We start from the raw sequence: 23724 nt of genomic DNA on the forward strand, positions 1-23724 counted from the left end.
AGGAAAATGTCCAGGAATACCCTCGTAATTGAATAATAGTTCGTTGTGTTTTAACTAAAATGTCAAAGCCTTCTTCTGTTACTTTTTTTTCTCCTTTTTAAATTTTTGACATTACTAAATTTTCTCACAACCTAAATAAATAAATATATAGGGGTTTTTAAAGAAGTAAATATTACATACTATAAAATACTTTTATTCTTTGGGCTTTAAAATGAATTTAATGACTGCATTTGGAAAGTGAATAAGCAGGACACCTGAGTGGCTCAGTGGTTGAGCAACTGCCTTTGGCTCAGGGTGTGATCCCAGGGTCCCAGGATCAAGTCCCTCATCGGGCTCTTTGTGTGGAGCCTGCTTCTCCTGCCTGTGTCTCTGCCTCTCTGTCATGAATAAATAAATCTTAAAAAAAAAAAAAAGAAAGAAAGAAAGAAAGAAAGAAAGAAAGAAAGAAAGAAAGAAAGAAAGAAAGAAAGAAAGAAAGAAAAGAAAAGCAAAGCACATTACAGAAGCAAAAGTTGCTCTTGACATCTATGGGATGTGTAGTCGCTTTCATTCACTGGAGAACGAGTCATTCAGGGAGTATCACCAGTCACCACATATGTACCACCTCCCCTCCGCTCTTTTCACCAGTAAATTATGACTCCTTGTGGAGCTGTCATCCCTTTGGGAACTCACAGCCATAATAGTGGTGGGAAATAGTGAAATAATGAAAAGTAGCAAGCACTGACTTAAATTATTTTACCTTTCTTGAAAGTTTCCTGAACTTTCTGTGAAACAGACAGTTTAAGCCCCTGCTTTCCTGGGAAAGATGACAGTCGACACTCAGATCCCTGTGTTGAGTACCAGGAGAGGGACAGGGGACTTGACAGGACGGGTGTGTTCATAGAGAAGCTGCCTCGTTGGCTTTAGAGAGACTGTGCCTCCTCCTGCCATTTCTTAGCTCACTGGCCTTATGTTCCTTATTTATTTTGGCCCTTGGGAAAGTAGGAGTTTACTGTATTATTTGTTTTCAAACGCTGCCCAGGGAGCACTTGGGTTTCTTAGAGTCTCCTCCAGAATCCCACTGTGGGTGGAATGGGAAACCCAGTGGGAGCACTTTCCCTTGTGATTGTTTCACAGTTTTTCTCAGTAAGGGATTGTATGGTTTTCAAAAGTGTGATCACCTCTAAGATGCCTCCAAGCTGTGGAAAAGCTCATTATTCTGTTTGCAGCCTTTTCTTCATTTCTTTTTTGGGAGAGGCTTTTAGTCAATCAGGGTAAAAGCTAACCCCCTGAATACAGTGAGAGGTAAAAATGCTGAGTTAGGGTTTGGCTCTGGAAGGGCCCGGGTGAATCAACTCATGGAAGAGTATCACTTTCCTTCAAAAAGGGAGGGGTGGGAGAAAATATACATAGGATGTTAGCCCTGGAAGAAAATCCCCATATTTGGACAAAAGTTTGGAATTGGCAGCAGTGAGCAATTTAAGAGAACTCATGAAAAGTAGAAAACTAAAGACTACATTTGGGCTGTTTTGTTCTTTTTTAATTTGAGATAATCATTGTATATCAATTGCCTTGTATTTCAAATGTAGATAATATGCCCTATTATTTGCTTTGGGCAAATTTTTTAAGTTTTCAGGAGCCTATAAGTTAGAGTGAATTGGTATTATTTCTATTTCATAATACATTTCTTCAAAAATTATTTATGGGTATTTTTAATTGATTTATCCATGTAAAGAGAAAACCATAAAAACCACTTGAATTATAGTTTCTATTATCTATGGAATACCCAAACAAGCTTCTATATTAAAACTAAATAGTTAGGTCAATTTTCTGGCTATTTATAGAGACCTGAATTTTTTGTCATCTCATTGAAATGAGAACAAGGGAAGTAGTGGTTATTCTTGGATCTCACATTTAACAAATCCTCACAAATTTGTTCTCTGCATAGTATAATTGATTAATAGCACCAAATCCAGAGTCAGGCAGCCTGGATTCAAATTCTGGCTGTGACCTTGAGCAAGTCATTTTACCTCTCTGTGTTGCTGTTTCCTTATCAATAGTAGAAATAATTATGTTTCCTGCCTCGTAGTATTGTTGTGGAGAATATATGATTTAATATATGTGATGCACTGAGTACAGTCCCTAGCCCATACATAGTTGGTATGGTTTCATGTATTAGCTATTATTATAATATTGAGGAGAAGATTAGTGATGTTTATCCTTAATGCAAATCCAACCTTCTTGAGTGATAAGAGAGTCTGTGTACTCAGGTGAAACAGAAAGATATAGTTGGGAAAGTGAGTCCAAGACAAATTAATCAGGCAGCATTCTATGAAAAGGATTGATACAAAGGGACACTGGAGTCTCAGGAATTGGTTAGAGATGCTGTATTTCCAGGCACAAGGTAAAAATGTCCTGTACTACTGTCTCAGTCCATTCAGACTTCTGTAACAAAAGTACCATAGACCAGGTGGCTTATAAACAACAGAAATTTATTTCTCACTGTTTTGGAGGCTGGAAGTCCAAGATCAAAGCAGCTCTGGTGTCTGGTATGACCCACCTCTTGGTTCGTAGACGGCCATTTTCTCACCATGTTCCATGTGGTGGAAGGGATGAGAGATCTCTCTTTGAGAAGAATACTAACTCCATTAATGAGTTATAAGCTCCACCTTCATCACCTCATCACCTCCCAAAGGCCTCACCTCCTAATACACATTTGGGGTTAGGATTTCAACATACAAATTTGAGAGGGAGGGAGGAGGACATAAACATTCACTCTACTGCAATGGCCACTGTGGTGTCGGTAGGAGGACACGGAGCTTCAGGGGAAAAGAATACACTGGGGCACCTGAGTGGCTCAGTGTTTGAGCGTCTGCCTTTGGCTCAGGTCATGATCCTGGAGTCCTGGGATCGAGTCCCCCATTGGGTTCCCTGGAGGAGCCTGCTTCTCCCTCTGTTTATGTCTCTGCCTCTGTGTGTGTGTCTTTTGTGAATAAATAGATAAAATCTTTAAAAAAAAAAATACACTAACCAACTTTCAAACTGGGTGACCAGACTTATGGATATAACAAACCCAGGATCTTTCTTTGGTTCCTGAACAGTTTCTATATATTGAGAATTAAGGAATGAAATATTTAAAAGACTAATAAAGATTAAATATGGTCATATCATATTTTGCTGTTATTATATAATAAATAGCTAATTGTCATCATAAAGAAGCATGTAGATAAGAATAAGATTTTTTTTTTTAAGAATAAGATCTTTTTAAAGAACTTTCCTCCAGTTAAGAAAAATCTAGGGATCCCTGGGTGGCGCAGCGGTTTAGCATCTGCCCTTGGCCCAGGGTGCGATCCTGGAGACCCGGGATCGAATCCCACGTCGGGCTCCCGGTGCATGGAGTCTGCTTCTCCCTCTACTTGTGTCTCTGCCTCTCTCTCTCTCTCTCTCTCTCTCTCTGACTATCATAAATAAAAAAAATAAAATAAAATAAAAAAATAAAAGAAAAATCTATCCTCTTGTTCTGATTCTTTGATTCAGATTCCTAGACTATATTGTGTCAGGACTAAAGATTTGTTATTCTTTGATTCTCGTCTTGTATCCCAAGACTATTGATGTAGTGATGTGAGGAACTGAGACATAAACCTGTTGAGAATTAAACCATCACCTTCTGCATTTGATCCAACACACTGTATGTGTAGTGTTTTATATATGTATATAAAAATATATACATAATCATTCAGAGTTGCAAATAATCTTAGTCTGTTATTTCAGAAATATTTTTATTATTTCCAGGTCCGATGGATGATGTACTGGATTGTTTTTGCTCTCTATACTGTGATCGAAACAATAACAGATCAAACAGTTGCTTGGTAAGTCCTCGCCCTGAGAAAGGGCCAGACTATAGACTCCTTATCAGGTGTCCTGAGTTTTTATCCTGCTCTTGCTGCTAACCAGGTGAATTTGATCAAGTTACATAATTATCCAGTGTTTCATTTTCTTCATCTGGTTTCCCCATAAGAACATTCCTTTCTTCACTGGCCCCCCTCAGACAAAGGCAGCTCTTTCTTCTCCCCATGTGTCACACCCTGCCTACCTCCCACACAGGTCCCAGTATCTTAGAATAGAAAAATTTGGTTGTCATTATCCATTTTCCACTCGATGACTTCAGGCTATTTTTCTTTATCACTTCCTAAATGACTCCCCCTTTGAAGCCCACAGCATCTGGTTCTAGCTCTCCCTCCCCATCCTTAAAACTCAACTACAAACATTCAGACCGGATGACGTCAGCATCCACGTGGACGCCCACTCACCACCAGCTCCTTGGTTGCTCTGTTCCAAATAGCTGAGACAAAATTAAAGCATGTTTATATCCTCAAGGATTTAACATTTTACCAAGAAGTAATACCAAATGGAACAACCTGAATCTCCTTGTGCCATATTTCACTAGTGCGTTTCCACCTAAACCTTACCATTACTTGGAGAAGTCCTCCTTTTAAAATCTTTAAACTTCATACCTTGCCGGTATCCTAAACTGCCCTCGCTGCAGAAACCTTCAGCCTAAATTACCCCTTCTTTGCTGCTTTGCCTGGGTTCCCAAATGCAGCCCCCCAGAACATCAGCCAGCTGCTCATAGAGGTCTCAGTCTGAACCTCCCCCATTCCCTTTACTTGCTACTTCTGTGCCCTCCTGCATCTGTTTCAAATATTTGCTCTTCTCTCCTTAAACTGTCTTTCTGGCTTTGCTCTTCTCATCATACTCTCACAACACATTAGGTCACATTGGATTGCTAGAAAAAATAGAGGGGCCCTGGGTGGCTCAGTGGTTGAGCATCTGCCTTTGGCTCAGGTCATGATCCCAGAGTCCTGGGATGGAGTCCCACATCAGGCTCCCCACAGGGAGCCTGCTTCTCCCTCTGCCTATGTCTCTGCCTCTCTGTCTCTCACAAATAAATAAATAAAAATCTTAAAAAAAAAAAAAGTCATCAGACTTAAATGGTCTTAACAACTTGCTCTTATTTATGTACTTCTGTATGCCTGCACCCATCTTTGTCTTCTGATTTGAAACATAAACTGTCTTTCCTCTGTCTCAAAGCTCATTCATTTACCTGTGAAGTGTTTAGTGTAGAGTTGGGGGAGAGAGTTTCATGTTTGGTTTTACGTGGTAGAACAACATATTTCAAACCATGCTAGGTCTCCTAATGTTTCAAAGTTCTCTTTTTAAAGACCTCATTTTTTCCTGATTGCATATATACCATATATACATTATTAAAAAGCAAATGATGTTGAAAAAATTTATCCTGAACAGTGACAGTCCAGAATCCTCTGTAATCACACCGAGGCAACGACCCTTTGTTGCCTACACAGCAGTCATTCCTCACTGCCCGGTACCTGCTTGCCTCATCAGGAGAGCCCAGATTTGCTCAATTATTATGAATCTTAATTCCTGGCCCACAGGATGCTAGTCCCCTCTGGTATATTAGTTCACTTTTGCTGTGGCAACAAACAACCCCTTTCACCACAGTGGGTTAGAAAAACAAACATTTATTTCTTGCTCAAGTTATTTAAGAGCACAAGGTTGGCTGCAGCTTGGCAGTGTCACGTTTCAGGACCAAGACTGAAGAAGCAGCTGTTCTCATGGCAGAAAGCAAAAATTTAAAGCAAGAGGTTGAAGGTGTTAGGGTGAGAAAGTCAAAGGGCATTTAAAGTTTCTGCTTGCATGTGACATGTCAGACTCACGTGATGTTGGCCAAAGCAAGTCACGTGGCCGAACCCACAGTCATTGTCTAGGGAAGTGCACCTGCAGGGAGAGCACTGCAGAGTCACCGGGAAAGGGAAGGGGGAGATAACACTCATTCCCAGCCTAACACAATGGTAATTCCATTCCCCTTACAAGTGAACGACTGTCTGCCTGGTGTCACAGTTCTGGCCAAATGAGATTGGAAGGGAAGTGTTTGGGGGGTTCTGAGAAAGAGCAGATGTGTCCGTGGGGTAAGTTGGGCCCTTGGAGCACGTAAAGCAGAGTCTTGCTACATGGAGAGATGTCAGATACTGACATGACAGTTGGGCTCTGCAGAAGGGTGTACCTTGCCACCCTGCGTAGATGCTGTTAATGTTCTCTCGGGACTCCTCCCGTCTGTTGGCAGCTTGCCTGTGGTCTCTTTAATGGAAGAATCTTGTACTAGAAGTTGCTGAATCTCTGCGGGGATCAGGTCATTCTTTGGTTAACTAATCTATATTTAATGAAAGTAAGTCAATTCAAACATAGTTTTTTCCTTAATCACTGACTTTTACATGTGAAAACTTAACAGTGATTGAACTTTCTAATAAGCGTGTGTGTGTGTGTGTGTGTGTGTGTGTGTGTGTGTGAATTCCTCGTTGTAGTTGATTTTCACCAGCAGTTTTCTCAAACTTTTTCTTGTTAGGTTCCCCCTGTACTATGAGCTAAAGATTGCTTTTGTCGTATGGCTGCTCTCTCCCTATACCAAAGGAGCAAGTTTAATATATAGGAAATTCCTTCATCCACTTCTTTCTTCCAAGGAAAGGGTAAGACATGTAAATTATTTCTACAAATCATTTGTTAGAAATGTACATGATCACATGGTTTGTGCTATAAAACGAGTGAAACTGTCATATCATGGGGTAAATGTCCTGGTTTTTGCCTTCTTGTCACTACAGTCAAATAAAGTTTATATCTGTGAGTTTGTTTTTCCTCAGGAGATCGATGACTATATTGTACAAGCGAAGGAGCGGGGCTATGAGACGGTAGTAAACTTCGGACGGCAAGGTTTAGCTTTCGCAGCCACTGCTGCTGTCACTGCAGCAGTGAAGGTAACTATGTTTTTGTTTTTTTATCCAATGTCACATTAAACCAATGAACTAATCAGCAGGGTGGCTTTTTATTCCAGATCATTATAAAATTTTGGGAGAATTTTGCTTTCTGGTTATTTCTGTAATGCTGGAAAAAGCAAGTGGATAATTTAAAAAACATTTTAATGCATGTTTGTTATAACTACTCAGCATTTTGAAAGCCTTAATTGATCACAAAATGAGAGCTAGTTAATATATAAAGGCACACCTGACAATGTCATTTTGTCATAATCTTCCTACTTTATAACCTTAAATAAGGTTGAGTAAGTCACCTCTAGTAAAGATGACCATTCTTTCTTTCCCTGTCTCTGGTGTTTCTCTCTTTCTCTCTCTCGATGGCAATATCTTGGTAGGATTTCTGGCTTACTCCTGCACCCCTACTTCAACCAGTTTGAGGTAACATTATTCAAAATAAGGCATGAAAAAATTCTGTTCTTAAAACTTGAGATTTTACTTAGCCAATTACTAATGTCATGTGTTGTGTTTTGCAAGTGAAGTTATCAAATGTATGCCTTCTGTGAAAATTCGCATTATGGCTTTTGGATTTTTTTGCATGTAGTATTTAATGTGGTTTATTTTAAATACCATAGCATAATCAATTTGGGTGTGTAGTATATGGAAAGAAAACAGGCTTCAGATCCAGAAAACGCTGAGTGTGATTTTCTAAATAACTGTTGGTGATTTACTTAACCTCTGTGTTCACTGGTTGCTTCATGCATAAAATGGAAGTAATATACCTGTCTGTGAGAGCATATACAAAAGCACAGTGCTTGCCAAAATATAGTAAGAGTCCAATGAATATTAATATCACATGTCTCTCTCAAGTGAAAATTTGTGTTTGTTGCTATTAAGTTAAATTGAGATTAAATAGTATTCCAGCTTTTAAGTTAGGCTTTTTCAGCTTGATTATCTTTTTTTTTTTTTTTAAGATTTTTGTGTATTTATTCATGAGAGACACAAAGAGGGAGAGAGGCAGAGACACAGGCAGAGGGAGAATCAGGCTCCATATAGGGAGCCCGATGTGAGACTCGATCCTGGGTCTCTAGGATCACGCCCTGGGCCGAAGGCAGCACTAAACCGCTGAGCCACCCTGGCTGCCCTCAGCTTGGTCATCTTGAACCAAAATAACAATGCTATGGGAATAAATATTCTAATTAAGTGGCAATTCTCTATAATAGCAATGGTGAAGGGATATCAAATGGGGTTTCCAGAATGAGCCTTAATTTTTCAGAGTGATCTTTGGCTCAAATACAATTAATATGATCAACAAAATTAAAAATCAAAATTATATTAAAATTATATACCCAGAAGTGTTGCATTAAGTGGAAACTTATTAACTATGTAGCCCTGGCCTTATAAGATAACTATATTATTAATGATTATTAACTATCAACACTGTAGTGAAGTATAGTTTGCCGGTTAACTTGGCTTTTAAAGGCTCTTTTATTACTAAAGATATAAGCAAATACTAAAATAGCAGAATTTTCATCATATTGAAGGAGTGTTTTCCATTTTAAAAGAAGTTCACTTGCTTTTTATTTGTTGCTTAATGAAAATACATGCCTGATTTCCACATGGCTAAAAAAGAACATCCAAGAGATCTAATGTTCAACAACTAGGAATTCTACCAGGGGACCGCAGATGCAGTTCTATTTCCCAGAACTGAAGGACACGAATCTCTTGATTGAGGGGACCCACAAAGTACCCAGCACAATGAATGAAAGAACGACTGATTGTAAGCAAGGTCAATGGAATATTCCAGGACACCGAAGAGAAGGAAAAAAAATGTTAAGGATTCCAGAGATAAAAAGTATGTTACATTCAGATGATCAAGAATCAGAGTGGCAATTAAATTTCTAAATAGTAACAATAGAAGCTTGAAGACCAAAGAGTTGTACTATCCATTGATGCCATAATGATTTTCACCCTGAGACTCTGTAGCAGTTAAGTTCTTAGTCACATGTGAGCTTAGAATAAATCTTTTTGTTTTTTCCTTAAGGCATGCAAAATCATGAAATTGACTTCCTGTGTATTCTTTGTCAGGGTAGAAATGCTCTGCCAAAATTAGGAGATAATCCATGAAAAAGGAAACCCACAGGATCTAGGAGACAGGGTATCCAACACAGCAGGAAGGTGACAGGACTTCCCAGAATGAATGTGTATAATGCACAAGTGCAGAGTGCAACTGACCAGAATTGGATGTGATGGGTGCAAGTGCCAGGCCAGGTGTCATAGGGGATAGTAGGGGGGATAGGAGTTTCTAAGAGATTTAATCCTATGCAGGGATGATACTCAAACAGGTCAGCACATGCTATGACCAGTCAAGACACATTGTATGTCATGAAAAATATACTTGAGGCAATGTTAAGAACAGCATAAAATGACTAATCAGATGAGTATTAAAAAAAAAAAACAGGATAATTGTTAGCTCTGGAAAATAAAAAGGAAAGAAAAGGAAATATAATAACAGAGCATGACTCGACCCAGCCGCAAACAACATTTACATAATTGTGAGAATACAGAACCACAGATTGAACAACTGGTTTTGCTCTATCAGGAAGGTGAAGGAAAGAGAGAAGGAAGTGGAAGAGAAAGAAAATCCCCACCTGCCAGATAGGAAAGCGGAAGGTTGAAAGTGGTGCCTGTAGGAGGATGGGCAGGAGAAGGGAACCAGGGAAAAAACAAGAAAGATTATTGCATTCTTTTGTTATAAAAGGTAGCTTTATTTGACTTCACAGATGAAGTACAGTTGACCCCTGAACAACAAGGGTTTCAACTTGTTAGGTCCAATTATATACCAATTTTTTTCAATAAATACAGTACTGCATAAAGATTTTCTCAGTAACATTTTCTTCTCTCTAAGCTTACTTTATTATAAGAGTACAGCATGTAATACATATAATATACAAAATACATGTTAATTAGCTATTATCAGTGAGATTCCCAGTCACCAGTAGACTATTGGTTAAATTTCAAGGGAGTCACACAGATTTTCTACTGTCTGGTGAGTTGGTGCCCCTAAACAGTTGTATAGGTCTTATATCCCTCCCAAGAAGATGCTTCCTGAATTTTACATATTTAAGAGACCCTTCAACATGATTCTATGCCAAAAAAAAAAAAAAAAACTAAAAATTAAATTGAAAAATTGCTTAGAAAATATGGACATTTTAGAACATTGTTTTGGGAGACATAGAAGCATACAAATCCCATTTTTCATCCTCACTTTTAACACTTAAATATATTTCTAGTCCCATACTCTGTGAGACACTTTCCATACTGTGACTATTTCATGGGATATTTATTATACTCGGACTAATGTTTACTACTTCCAAACCTTCCACGTGGGGAATCAGAAATCCCCACTGTATTATCTTATCTTCATTCTCTCCTCATTTATATTTATTTTATCCTTTGCTGTGATCAGTGTTTAGTACCCTGCATATTTGTTCAACATCTGTTTGTTTAGTGCCTGCTATTTGGCAGATGCCGGGCATGCAGCCGTGAACAAGACACAGTCCCTACTCTTCAGGCTCCTGTCTAGCTGAGTGTCTGTTCACTAACTGAAAATTGTATCTCTGGTTGCCAAGCGCTTTCCTCCAGCCTTCCATTATTAAAATAACCATTAACTCACAGAAATGCTTTCCTTCAGAAAGGCTATGAAAGCATTTCTTCCTTGTGATTCATTGTTTGTTTTTATCTATATATTTAGCATCATAAAACCACCTCCCCACTTCAAAGGCAGGAAATAGAGGACATAAGAATCATCTGAGTTACCACTGCACATCAGACACATGTCCCATTATGTCCCATAATTTGAATGCAGTTTGGAACTTTGCCTTCTCATTTGTGATGTGGAAGTCCTTTTGTTATCAAGATCACTGTGTGTGAGGTGGCCCTCGCCATTCTCAGCATGAACACAGTGAATGTGGCTTCAGCCATCCTGGATTTTATTCATTAGAAATAGTCATTAAATATGCTGAACATGGTATTCTGTTAACACTATCAAGTTGTACTGTGCCTATTTTCGTGTAAGTGAAATTAGTTTCATCTCTGGAGATGTCAAAGAAAGGCACTATGATGGAAGAAATCACTGAACCAGACACTTCATACTATGGAGTAAATTGAAACTGAAATAGGAAATAGGTCAAGTTTAAGGAGAAACTTCAGGAAAGCCAATAGTAGGGCTTGAGAATTAATTTAAGATTTTTACAACCTATAGTTTGTTAAAAATATCTTTCAGGCTAAAAATGATTGGACTCTTGGTGTGACCTTTAAAGATTGGTAATACCCCGGACTAGGGTTCCCAGGTTGAACCACCTGAGCATGTTAAAGATGAAAATAGGAATCTAATCAGAACATTTATTACACCGTAAAGCAATTTTCTGAAAATGTTACTCAGTTCTATGACCTCATTACCAGGCATCTGTTCACAAGGTCAGTGTACAAGTTTATTTTGGCTGAGCAAAGCATAAACATATGAAGGACCTTCAAGGATTTTGCTGAGGATGTTCAACATCCCATAGCTTTCACATGAGAAATGCAGGTGGCATTTGTACAGATGACCACCACTACTGCCAGATAAAGGACAGAAGAAAAGTATTGTTTGTCCTATTAACTGTCTCTGAATTTTCTCTGGCAGCCTTTTCTTGGTGAACTCCTTAGTAGATACTATTTTTTTAAAAAATCAATTATCACAGAAATTAGAACCTTATAGGTAAAATTGCTAAAATTGAATAGACTTTAAATGACGATGATTAGGTCGAAATCCTGACATCTTGCTGTCTGCTTTAATGGCTTTCTGTTTGTGAAAGGATTTAAGGATATTCAGCTGCTTTGTAGCAACCATTTAAAAAGAGAACATTTGTCCAGACAATGGAAAGAAGGGTCATACTATTTTCCCTACAATCTCAGGAAGCAGAATATTATAATGAATATTTAATTTACTAATAGTTGAGTTATCTGCATTTTCTAGTCTGATACTGCCCTAATTAGTCATGAGATTTTGGGTGGACCATCTGTACTGATCTAAGTATTAATTTTCTTACCTATAAATCAAAGAGGTGAAACCTGACTTCTGATACCTCTTATAGCTCTAAAACAGTGGTTGGTCCTCACTGGGAGGGGCTTTTGCCCCCAAAGGAACATTTGGCAACATCTGGAGACTTTTCCGGTCGTTAAGAGCTGACAGTGAAGGGTGCTGCTATTTGTGTCCAGGGTTAGAAGTCAGGACTGCTGGGTAATATCGTATGAGCCACAACAAACAATTATCCAGCCCAAAACAGCAATAGTGCTGAGACCAAGAAAGCCTGCTCTAAAAGTATGAGTCAGAAAAAGCTAAAAGGATATATGAATGTGTATATAGATAGTTTTGGTGGTGGGTTACAAGTAATTTTATTTCCTTCTGTTACAAATGCCCTTTGATAAATATGTATTACTTTAATCTTAAAACCACTAAAATATATTATTCACTTAATACAGATGCACTCAATCCATTGTAGGCCTAATTAGATTAATGCTCAAATGTCCTTAGGGGAAAGGGAGATTTCCCTAACAACTTGGAACTAACCTTATCTGCATTTTAATGTAATATGTCAAAGAACAAGAAACAGAGCTTAATGGCTATTCATTATTAAACAGCATGGTAAGAACTTTTCTGTAGAAGATTGTAAGATTCTGTTTTTAAATTCCTTTTTTATGATTTATTTTTATTTAAGAGAGAGAGAGATGCTAGTTGAGGGGGGGCAGGGTGGGAGGACAGAGGGAGAGGGAGAATCTCAAGTAGACTCCCCACTGAGCACAGAGCTGTGACTTGGCGCTCAGTGCCAGAATCCTGAGATCATGACCTGAGCCAAAATCAACAGTCAGAGGCTTAATGGACTGAGCCACCTAAATGCCCCTGTTTTAAAATTCTTAATTAAAAATATGAAGAGAATAGGCTTAAAGTTTTGGGTTGTTTCTTTTCTTAAGATTTTATTTAAGAGAGAGCACGCAAGCAGGGGGAGGAGGAAGTAGGCTCCCCGCTGAGCAGGGAGCCCAAGGCGGGGCTCAATACCAGGACCCCAGGATTGGGACCTGAGCTGAAGGCAGACGCTTAACCAACTGAGCCACCCAGGCAACCCAACTGAAAGTTTTATACTAAGGTGCTGATAAGCATAGTAAATTCCCCTTATTTTGTGTTAACAACAAAATATAGTTTTAACATAATGTTTAAGCAGGAAACACAGTATTTAAACAAAGGCAGAATTCTAATTAATTAATTTAAAAGGACAGAATTATTTGGGAGTAACAGAGTTAGAATTAGTCATACATGCAAGGTGCCCCTTCTCAGCTGAAGAATCTTTCCCAAAGCATGAATGTGTTACATTTGAACCCAAGGCCCCACCCTACAAGTGCTCCCATTTTAAATGGATGTTCTGGGTCTCTCCAAAATCAAACCCTGAGAACTTAACTTGAGTTACCTAAAGGGTTTAGAAAACTCCTGCTGGAGAGGATCAGTTTTGTTTTGTTTTCTTAAGATTTTACTTTTTTATTCATGAGAGACAGAGAGAGAGAGAGAGAGACCGAGACACAGGCAGAGGGAGAAGCAGGCCCCATCCAGGGAGCCTGACGGGGGACTCAATCTTGGGTCTGCAGGATCACACCCTGGGCTAAAGTTGGCACTAAACCGCTGAGCCACCAGGCCTGCCCTAAGATCAGTTTTAATGTAAAATATTCTGCAAAATTCTTCTTAATTACTTTGATTTTGTGTTCTCATCATATCTCTCTTTCTCTTCGATTTTTAGGATCAATTTGAACATAAGCAGTGTACATACAATTCTGTAGAGAATGGGATCTAAAATCTGGGATATTGACTTGCCTTATAAACAGGAACTTCTTCTTTATTGATTAATGACCAAAAGTGCTATTTCCATATGTCTTTTCCCCCTCTAACTAGAACCTTTCTGCATTTTTTCATATAATTTTGGCTTAATACTATATAAACCAAATAGGAGAAAATCAATAAAGCATTATTAATTTAAACAAAACCTCAATGCTTTCTAGAATTGTTACTGACAAGTGACTATAATGCCCTATTTGTGCCCTCAAAATAGAGAAACAGTGTTTCTTTTCGTGATGGGAGTAAGGAATTGGATACAGGGAAAATGAGCAGAAAATAGATCAGAAATTCTTACAGTGAACACATTACAATTAAAACTTCATTGTAAAAATAGAAAAATGTTCATTTGGATAGTTGTAGCCAGGCATTGGAGGAAACAAAAGGAAATCAGGATCCTATCCAGTTTATAATAAACAGTATTCAAATCTAAAAAAACAAAAACTTCACTATACCATCTATCTATGACTTATCTAATTTTGTAATATTGAAGAAATTGTTGAAAAAAGGAATAAAATCACCCATCCCATCTGCCTCAACATCATATTGTTTTCATTTTTGCATATATCCCCTATCTGCTTAAACCATACTCATACCTGCAACCATGTTATGGATATGATTTAGAATTCTGAGGTTGGAAGGGAAAGGTTTTCACTTAACATTTTATTTTAAACATAATTTCTTTGTTAATGGACTTTTTATGCTGAAGTTATAAAAATTGGAAGGAATAGGTCTGCCTTTAAGTGATTATTTTATAATTACATTTCTTTAAAGTGGTCACATTGGCCACTTTAAAGTGGTTACAGACTTATAATTTATGTAATGTTTTTGAAGTTCGCAATACTGAATTAATTCTCTCTTCCCACATTAGTTCTGTTCTGGGCCCATAAGAAAATATACAGTGGAAAACCCAATTATTTGAGGCAGTAATGGCTGTTGAAGTCTTGGGAGTCCTCAGAGTGTCCACAGCCCCCTTTTGCTTCTGCCTGCTTCTGCCTCCTTTAAGCCTTGAGGATATTGATGATACTTGGGGCTATAAGGTTGGTTACCCAAGAGCTCCATTAAAATCCAGACACCTGTATTAAAGTCAACCTGAGGGATGCCTGGTCGGCTCAGCGGTTGAGCATCTGCCTTCGGCTCTGGGCATGATCCCAGGATTCAGGATCGAGTCCCGCATTGGGCTCCCTGTGAGGAGCCTGCTTCACCCTCTGCCTATGTCTTTGCCTCTCTCTCTCTCTCTATGTCTCTCATGAATAAATAAATCTTAAAAATATATAATAAAATAAAAAAATAAAGTCAACCTGAAGCAAACCCCTAGTGGATGGTATCATCTACCTGTGTGAGCCCATGACCATACCTGCAGTTCACTGCCAAACCTCTGCTTATATAGTTACAGTAAAACACACTGCTGTCTATGGAGAACTCTCTAGCAGTCAAGAGCAATGAAAAAGAAGAGGCATAAAGAGAATATTTTGCCTACTTATTACATGCTCGCTATCCGTATCATACCAATACACTAGGAGAATAGAAGAAGCCTAAAATTAGTCAATCTCCTTTAGTTTCTGAAAATCCTCCCCTGGAGACAAGATATACACAGCACAACAATAGAACTAACAATAATGTATGAGTTTATTTGTGAGGTATGCTCTAAGTAATTCGTGAATTATGCTCATTAAAGATACCAAAGTTTGTAGATGATATAATGCTAGATTGATTGAGTGGCAGTTTGGCTAATTTGCATTTTGAGATGTTCTTTCTTGAGTGGGAGGGTTTGGCAGTTACAGCCCACCTCAGAAATTGCACCTGAGTCAGGTATCGGGTATACACATGTGTGTATGCCAGTTATCATCTGTTTGGCAGTAGGTAAAAAGTCAAGAAATACCAAGTTGGGATAAAGAGAATTCTGAGAAAACAAAGAGTCTGTTTCAGATGTGCACTGGTCACTTCCTTCTAGTGCATGTCTGATGTCTTCTGTCCCCAATATCTTTAAAATGATACCTGATAAAGAGGAAGAAAGTATAATGGATTAAACCATGGCAAGAATGTTTAAAGATGTGTGGAACCCAATTATTTTTTATTGTGAATATAGACCCTTTAATTTAACAATTTCTTTTCACAATTTAAAAAATGTGGTAGAGACCCTAAGTGGGGCATAGAAATGGCATTTGGTTTTGACATAATCTAATATCACTGACCCAGAGTGGCAGAATCAAGATCTTTTTTCAGGGGATCCCTGGGTGGCGCAGCGGTTTAGCGCCTGCCTTTGGCCCAGGGCGCGATCCTGGAGACCCGGGATCGAATCCCACGTCGGGCTCCCAGTGCATGGAGCCTGCTTCTCCCTCTGCCTCTGTCTCTGTCTCTCTCTCTCTCTGTATGACTATCATAAATAAATAAAAGTTAAAAAAATAAAAAATAATTTAAAAAAAAAAGATCTTTTTTCAGTGTAAAATACAATAGTATCCAAATGTTTACAGTGCCTCAGGCTTTGAAATCTAGAAATTTAGAGATGCACCATTAGGGATGAGTTTCTACAGTAAATTCTAACAGGAGGCAATCATAAATTCATATATGTGTGAAGAAATAATAAGAGTAAAAAACCTTTAAAAGAATATTTTTGAAATAGCTATAAATAAGAAATGAATCATCTGTATGCTATGGAAATTTTCAAAGTGGTTAAATTTAGAAATTATTTTTTCCTTTTATATTTAGGGGGAAATGTAGTTAGATCTGTAAAGTTCAGAAATGTCTCTTTCAGAGCTGGTCAGTGATGAAAATTCTTGAACTTTCTGCAGTGATGGAAATGTTCTGTATCTGTGCCATCTAGTACAGTAGCCACTAGCCACATGTGGCCCTTGAGCATTTGAAATATGCAATTGAGGAAATAAATTTTTAATTTTAGGTAATTTTTGTTAATTTAAATTTAAATACCCACATGTGCCCAATGTCTATCATATTGTTAAGGCTTTAAAATGACTTAAAGTCAGGGGCTCCTGGGTTGCTCAGCCAGTTAGGTGTCTGCCTACCTTCAGCTCAGGTCATGATGTCTGGGTCCTGGGATCAGCTAGCATTGGGCTCCCTGCTTAGCAGGGAGACTGCTTCACCTTCTTCCTCTTCCCTTTCCTCTGATCATTCTGTCTCTTTCTCTCAAATAAATAAATAAAATCTTAAAAATAAATAAATAAAATTACTTTTAAAGTCAGACTTCATAGTAGTAGATATGCCTTGCCAGATAGTGAAATAATTAACCCTAATTAACCCAATATCATTTTGTGTCCAAAATTCTTTATATATATATATATTTTATATATATAAAAGAATATATATATTCTTTATATATTTTATATATATAAAAGAATTATATATATATAATTCTTTATATATATATATAAATATATATATATATATATATATATATTTTTTTTTTTTTTTTTTTTTTACCTCGTACTAAGTAGAGTCATACCATGTCTGACTTAGCTTATCTTTAAAACAGTATACCTTTAGGGTGCCTGAATGGTTCAGTCAGTTAAGCTATGGGCTCTTGGTTTTAGCTCAGGTGATGATCTCCAGGTTGTGAGATTAAGCCCCACATCTGGCTCTGAGCTCAGCAGGGAGTCTACTTGAGATTCCTCCCCCATCCCTCTACTCCTCCCCCCCCCATGCATGCATGTTTTCTCTCTCTCTCTCTCTCTCTCTCTCTCAAAATAAAATCTAAAAAAATATGTATCTTTTAACTTTAAATAGTTTTTCTGGGGGCATCTGGGTGGCTCAGTTGGTTAAGCGTCTGCCTTTGGTCATGATCTCAGGGTTCTTGGATCCAGCCCCACATGTGCTTTCTGCTCAGCAGAGAGGCTTCTTCTCCCTCTCCCTCTGCCTGCCACTCCTCCTGCTTGTGCTCTCTCTCTCTCTCTGTCAAATAGGTAAAATATTTTTAAAAAAAAAAAAAATGTTCTCCTAAATCATAAGCTCCAAAGTGCCAGTTTTAGGAGAGAGCAAAGTAACGGATGCTGTCTACTCAGAGGGGGTAAGCTCATCATACTTTTTTTTTTCTTTTTTTTTTTTTTTTTTTACATTTAAAACAAATTACAAAGCTGAAATGTTTGGGAGTGCAATGTACTGATGTCTACAGCTTTCTTTGAAATGCATTTTTAAAATGGGTTGATGGGTGTATAAATGGTAGATATGTGGTAAAGAAAATATAGCAAACTATAAACAATCTAGGGCTGTTCACTCCAGCTAGGGCTGTTCACTTTCAACTTTTCTGAAAGTTTCATAATAAAATCAGTAACCCTTATGATAAAATGTTGGGAGAAATATAAATGTAAGCATATGAAATATTTTAAAGTGTGTTTTTTTTCTTGGATCTATCACCTCTCTGTTAAATAGAGCCAAGGAGCAATAACTGAACGTTTACGAAGTTTTAGTATGCATGATCTAACAGCTATCCAAGGCGATGAGCCTGTGGGCCAAAGACCATACCAAGCTCTACAAGAAACAAAAAAGAAAAGTAAATCAGTCTCCGGTGAATCAGCAGGTGTGCTTGTTTGTTTTAATATATTTTTCTTTCACAATTAGAACTTGTGGGTCCAGGCGGATATTAAATAATACATGGTAACTTTCTGAATTTGAGTAGACAAAATTTACTTTTAAGCTTATGTTTGTGAATTTACACTTAACTGTAGTTCTTGTTCTCTAAATTTTCTCTTAATAAAGTTGGTGCTTGCCTTTGTTGACTCTAGAGATAATCTAACTAAGACAGTAACAGTAGCCTCTTGTGCTGCCATGAATTTTTAGAAGCCTTAGGTGTGGTTACTACCAGCCTCCTAGCCACCAGCGCCAGTTCTCACCTGTGATCAGTACTCTTTATATTCAAACTGTGTAGTGACATCTAAGAATTTTTATAGTTAAACACTCTTTACTATAAATGCCGTACAAATAAGGATATTGACTCACAAGATAAAAAGTTCTAAGGAGGTGACAAGGGATGACTCAGTTTGTAAATAGGATTACTACAATGGGAAATATGTTGAAATGAAATATTCTAATTCAAGAACTAACTTGTCAGTATTTCTAATATAAATTAGGAACATGGCATAGTTGATATGTACTAAAACTTTAATAAATTATGCTGATTTTAGAAATATACACATAAATAAAAAGACACAGGGATCCCTGGGTGGCGCAGCGGTTTGGCGCCTGCCTTTGGCCCAGGGCGCGATCCTGGAGACCCGGGATCGAATCCCACATCGGGCTCCCGGTGCATGGAGCCTGCTTCTCCCTCTGCCTGTGTCTCTGCCTCTCTCTCTCTCTCACTGTGTGCTTATCATAAATAAATAAAAATTAAAAAAAAAAAAAACACAGCTCCTTAGTCATTTTATCACAGGTAAGAAAGTTTTAGTTCAAAGTTCAGCTGAAAATTACGATCTTCACGACATTTCTTATTAGTATATTTTGAAGTCCATAAGGTACAAGGCTATTTGTTTGCTTTTTTTTTAAGTAGTTTTCTTTTGAGGGGGTTAAAAATCATCCTTTATATTGAAAGCAATTTGGGAAATAAAATAACAGTCCTTCCTGTAGAGAAAAAACCGTGAACTTTCTTCTGAGTTCTCTCTAGAATGAATAACTTTACAAAGTGGATGGCTGTTACCTAAGAGATCATAAGAATTGGCCATGGATTAAGGTAGTAATATCTGTAAGAATGAGAACCATTGAACTTTGAACTATTATTCTGGAGACCCGGGATCAAGGCCCAATTGGGCTCCCTGAATGGAGCCTGCTTCTCCCTCTGCCTATGTCTCTGCCTCTCTCTCTGCATGTCTCTCATGAATAAATAAATAAAAATCTTTTTTAAAAAAGAGAAAGAATTTTAGGGCATGAAATTAAAATAATTTAAGATTAGAGAGATATGAAATAAGTAGTAGTATAAGAAAGGGACTTGTTCAGTTATGAAATTAAAATTTTAATATGCATTACTTTGCCCAAGTTCCAAATTTCCTACAGAATGGTATATATTCTGAGCTCTTTTTCCCTAAGGAAGAAATTTAACAAAAATATTATCTCTTGAAAATATTTTTTAAAAGTAGTGAGAGCCCAGGACAGGAATAGATGAAGAGAAGATAATAATAGTCTATATAAACACAAGTCCAGACATACATGGAAATTTATCAAATGAAGATGGTGGCCTTTCAGGTGGGTGGGAGAAAGGCAGATAAATAAGCAGTGTCAGAATAATTGCTAGACTTAGAATATGGGGTAGGGAATGAAGTTATACCTCTACCTTAAGCCTTTCATCAACATACTTAAAAGATTAAGACCTAAACTATAATATAGTGGGACATTCCTGAGTATATATTTATATCCTTAGGATATGCCAGACTTCTTAAGCATGACATCAAAATCAGAAGACATAAGGGAAAAACTTGAGAGATGTTTCTATATAAAAAAAATGTATAACATATAAGGGAAAAATATTCCACACCATTAAAAACAAACTAGAAGAAATATTCTCATCCGATATAGGCAAAGGGTTTGGTATAAAAAAAAAATGTATAACATATAAGGGAAAAATATTCCACACCATAAAAACAAACTAGAAAAAATATTCTCATCCGATATAGGCAAAGGGTTTGGATTTTAACCACACAAAGGATTCTTACAAGCCAATTATTGTTAATTCTACCAAAGAATACAGCTGATCAATTAATACATGAAAAAGATACTCAGCCTCACAGTCAAAGAAACAGTAAATTGAAATGATAGTAATAGTAATTTTTGCTCACCAGATTGGCAAAAAGATTTTTTTAATTAGCAGTATTCTGGTGGTAACTTTTCCAGTTACCTGTTTCTGTGTAACAGAGTACAAACAGTGGCCTTAAAAAAGTCACAGTTCAAAAAAAAAAAAAAAAAAAAAAAGTCACACTTCATTTATTTTGCCCATGAATCTGGGAGTGACCGCGCTCAGGAAAGTAGTTCTTGCTCAGGGCCTTAATGCAGCCACAGGGAAACAGCACCTAGGGATGGAGTCATATTGTCAAAGGCTTCTTCACTCATATGTCTGATGTGTTCACTGTAAAGAGTCACACAGCTGACGGTTCAAACAGTTGGGGCTTCTCTGGCCTTACCTGGTGGCTAAAAGCTCTTCGAGCCAGTGCTCCAAGAAAAGTGGCAGAAATCATGCAACATCCCTTCTGTCTTAAGGCAATTTGTTGAGACACATATCTACAAACATCCTTAAGATTTAAGGGAAGAGGAGGGGCACCTAGCTAGCTTAATTGGTGGAGCATGCAGCTTTTGGTCTCAGGATCATGAGTTCAGGCCCCATATGGGGTTAGAGATTACCTTTTAAAAAATGTAAGAAGGGGATCCCAGGTTTGGTGCCTGCCTTTGCCCAGGGCATGATCCTGGAGTCCCGGGATCGAGTCCCATGTCGGGCTCCCGTCATGGAGCCTGCTTCTCACTCCTCCGGTGTCTCTGCCTCTCTCTCTCTCTTTCTCTCTCTCTCTCTCATAAATAAATAAATAAATCTTTAAAAAGAAAATAAAATAATGTAAAAAAATGTATTTAAGGGAAAAGGAGAAAAGTGTCAGAATTTGTGACTATGTTTTTAAATCACCACAGCAAGCTTGTTGGGAGACAAACATTCTCATATTCTATTTATGAGATTTCAGTGGAATAATTCTTTTTGATGACAATCTGGAAGTAATTATCAAAATTTATGCCTTTTAATTCAGTAAGAAACTTCCAGGTCTATGTCATAAAGAAATAATCAGACAAATATTCAAAGATATATGTACAAAAAAGTTCATCTCGTTGTTGATAGTTACAAAATACTGGAACAAACCAAATGCCTAAGAGAAATGGTTAACCAGGAGCATGGTGTATTAGCCATGAAAATTTATACTATCTACTTTCAAAATTCCTCAAGAAAAAATAGTAAGTTTTTCAGTGAGGTAATTGCATCCACATTGCAAAATCTGTTTATTGGTTCATGTGATCAATACATTTACCTTAGATGCTCTGCTTGTTCACAAGCAACTCAAATATCTGGAAATTTGAATCTTATTTGAAAACTCATCATGGCCTGCTCTGAGTGGTTTGAGGTTAAGTAGTCAAGAGAAGTCCTGCTTTGATGAAGTTACGTATTTTTTAAAGATTTTATTTATTTGAGAGAGCCTGCACACAAGTGGGGGGAGGGGCAGAAGGAGAGGGAGAAACAGACTCACCTCTGAGCAGAGAACCCCACACAGGCTGCATCCCAGGACCCTGAGATCATGACCTGAGCCAGAGATAGACACTTAACTAACTGAGCCACCCAGGCACCCCTTGATGAAGTTATTAAATCTGCTTGTTGTCACTGTGGCAAAAAGAGCTCCCTCCAAATGCTTCATTGTTAGAAAATGGATGCCTTGAACATGATGTTCACCTCCTTTGAAAGAACACCACATTGTGATAAGTGGGAATATTTTTTCTGCAAAGACGTTGCTGCTCCCTTATGAGTTAAAAGTGGCCCAATATTCAGTTTCAATAGTAGTACATAAAGAAATAAAGCACACATTTTTTGTTGTTGTAGGTGCTTTTTATGTATTTATTTAATCCTTAAGATGACTCCATGGGTTAAGTATTTCATCCTTATTTTTTATTTTTATTTTTTTAAAGGTTTTATATATTTATTCATGAGAGAGAGAGAGGCAGAGACACATGCAGAGGGAGAAGCAAGCTCCATGCAGGGAGCCTGATGTGGGACTCAATCCCGGGACTCCAGGATCACGCCCTGGACCAAAGGCGGTGCTAAACCACTGAGCCACCCGGGCTGCCCTTCATCCTTGTTTTTTAGATAATAAAACAGACATAAGGAGATTAAAATACCTGTCAGGGGCTACATAGTCAATGACAGGAAGGAGGTATCCAAGGTTCTCTTTTTCATTTATAAAAAGTCTACACTTAGACGGTTGAGCTGGAACTACAAATTCAAATAATTTGAGAAGGTACCAGCCTTAGAGATGGCGTTGGTCAAAGATGGCAAATAGGTGTCCTGCGTACTCCCTGCTCCCTGCCCACAGCAGCAGACATCGCTTCAGGACTCTGGCACCTTCCCACACTGCTCACAGGTCCTCAACATGGTGCCCCAGACAGTCCAACTGGGTCAGAGTTGGGATTCACATTGAAATCTATTGGTCAAAAAAAATAAAAAAGAAGAAAGAAGAAAGAAAGAAAGAAAGAAAGAAAGAAAGAAAGAAAGAAAGAAAGAAAGAAAGAAAGAAAGAAAGAAAAGAAAGAAAGAAAAAGAAAGAAAGAAAGAAAGAAAGAAAGAAAGAAAGAAAGAAAGAAAGAAAGAAAGAAAGAAATCTATTGGTCATCTCTCATCCATCCCACCACCTTACCATATAAGAAAACACAGGCCTGGAGAGAGGCAAGACTAGCTCTGGGTCTCACCACTAAGAGGTGGTGAAGTACTCACATCACATCCCCCACCATAGGTCCAGGGCTCTTTCCAGGGCAGAATTTCTGTGATTCCACACTTGTATTAATATGCAGAAACTGCTTAAAGCAGTGGGTTGCTAAATACTGGATTAATATTGGCTATTATTATCATATGGTGGGAAAATTTAAAATATACCAACTCTAAGATGTAGGAGCTGTGTGAACACCAGGTCAGTTTGCAAAAGCATCTGCCAGTTTCTAAAATGTCCACAGAGGTCTGGGCTGTAGCTGGCCAAACAGTTACAGCATTAGGCCCCAAAGCCCCAGGGTCATACAGACTCCTCAGCCTTAGGTCCCCAGTCACTGCTCCTCAGGAATATACATGCAAGGGCTCTGTCCAGTGTACATCAGCGACGTAAAGCAAGCAGCCTTAGCCTCACTTTCGTATGGCATCAGTAGCCCCCAGAAGCTTCACTTTGCCCGGGCTCAGCAGACCCATAAGCCACTCTGCCTACTTGCTGAGTGCCTACTGTGGGATGGAACCCAGATATGGGCTTCTCTGATAGTCTCAGGTCTCCCTCCTCCTCC

At 38.0% G+C, this 23724-nt stretch overlaps 1 protein-coding gene across 1 annotated transcript in view; it reads left to right on the forward strand.

The window, feature by feature from the left end:
• The window catches only part of REEP3 (receptor accessory protein 3), a 97789-nt gene that overhangs the window by 66872 nt on the left and 7193 nt on the right, over positions 1-23724 (forward strand). Inside the window, exons 3-6 of the mRNA XM_038534066.1 lie at positions 3772-3848; positions 6401-6521; positions 6693-6806; positions 18103-18250. Coding sequence (XP_038389994.1) covers positions 3772-3848; positions 6401-6521; positions 6693-6806; positions 18103-18250 — 460 coding nt within the window. The remainder of the gene's footprint in view (positions 1-3771; positions 3849-6400; positions 6522-6692; positions 6807-18102; positions 18251-23724) is intronic.

Source organism: Canis lupus, chromosome 4, assembly GCF_011100685.1.
Source record: "Canis lupus familiaris isolate Mischka breed German Shepherd chromosome 4, alternate assembly UU_Cfam_GSD_1.0, whole genome shotgun sequence".
Classification (NCBI taxonomy): Eukaryota; Metazoa; Chordata; class Mammalia; order Carnivora; family Canidae; genus Canis; species Canis lupus.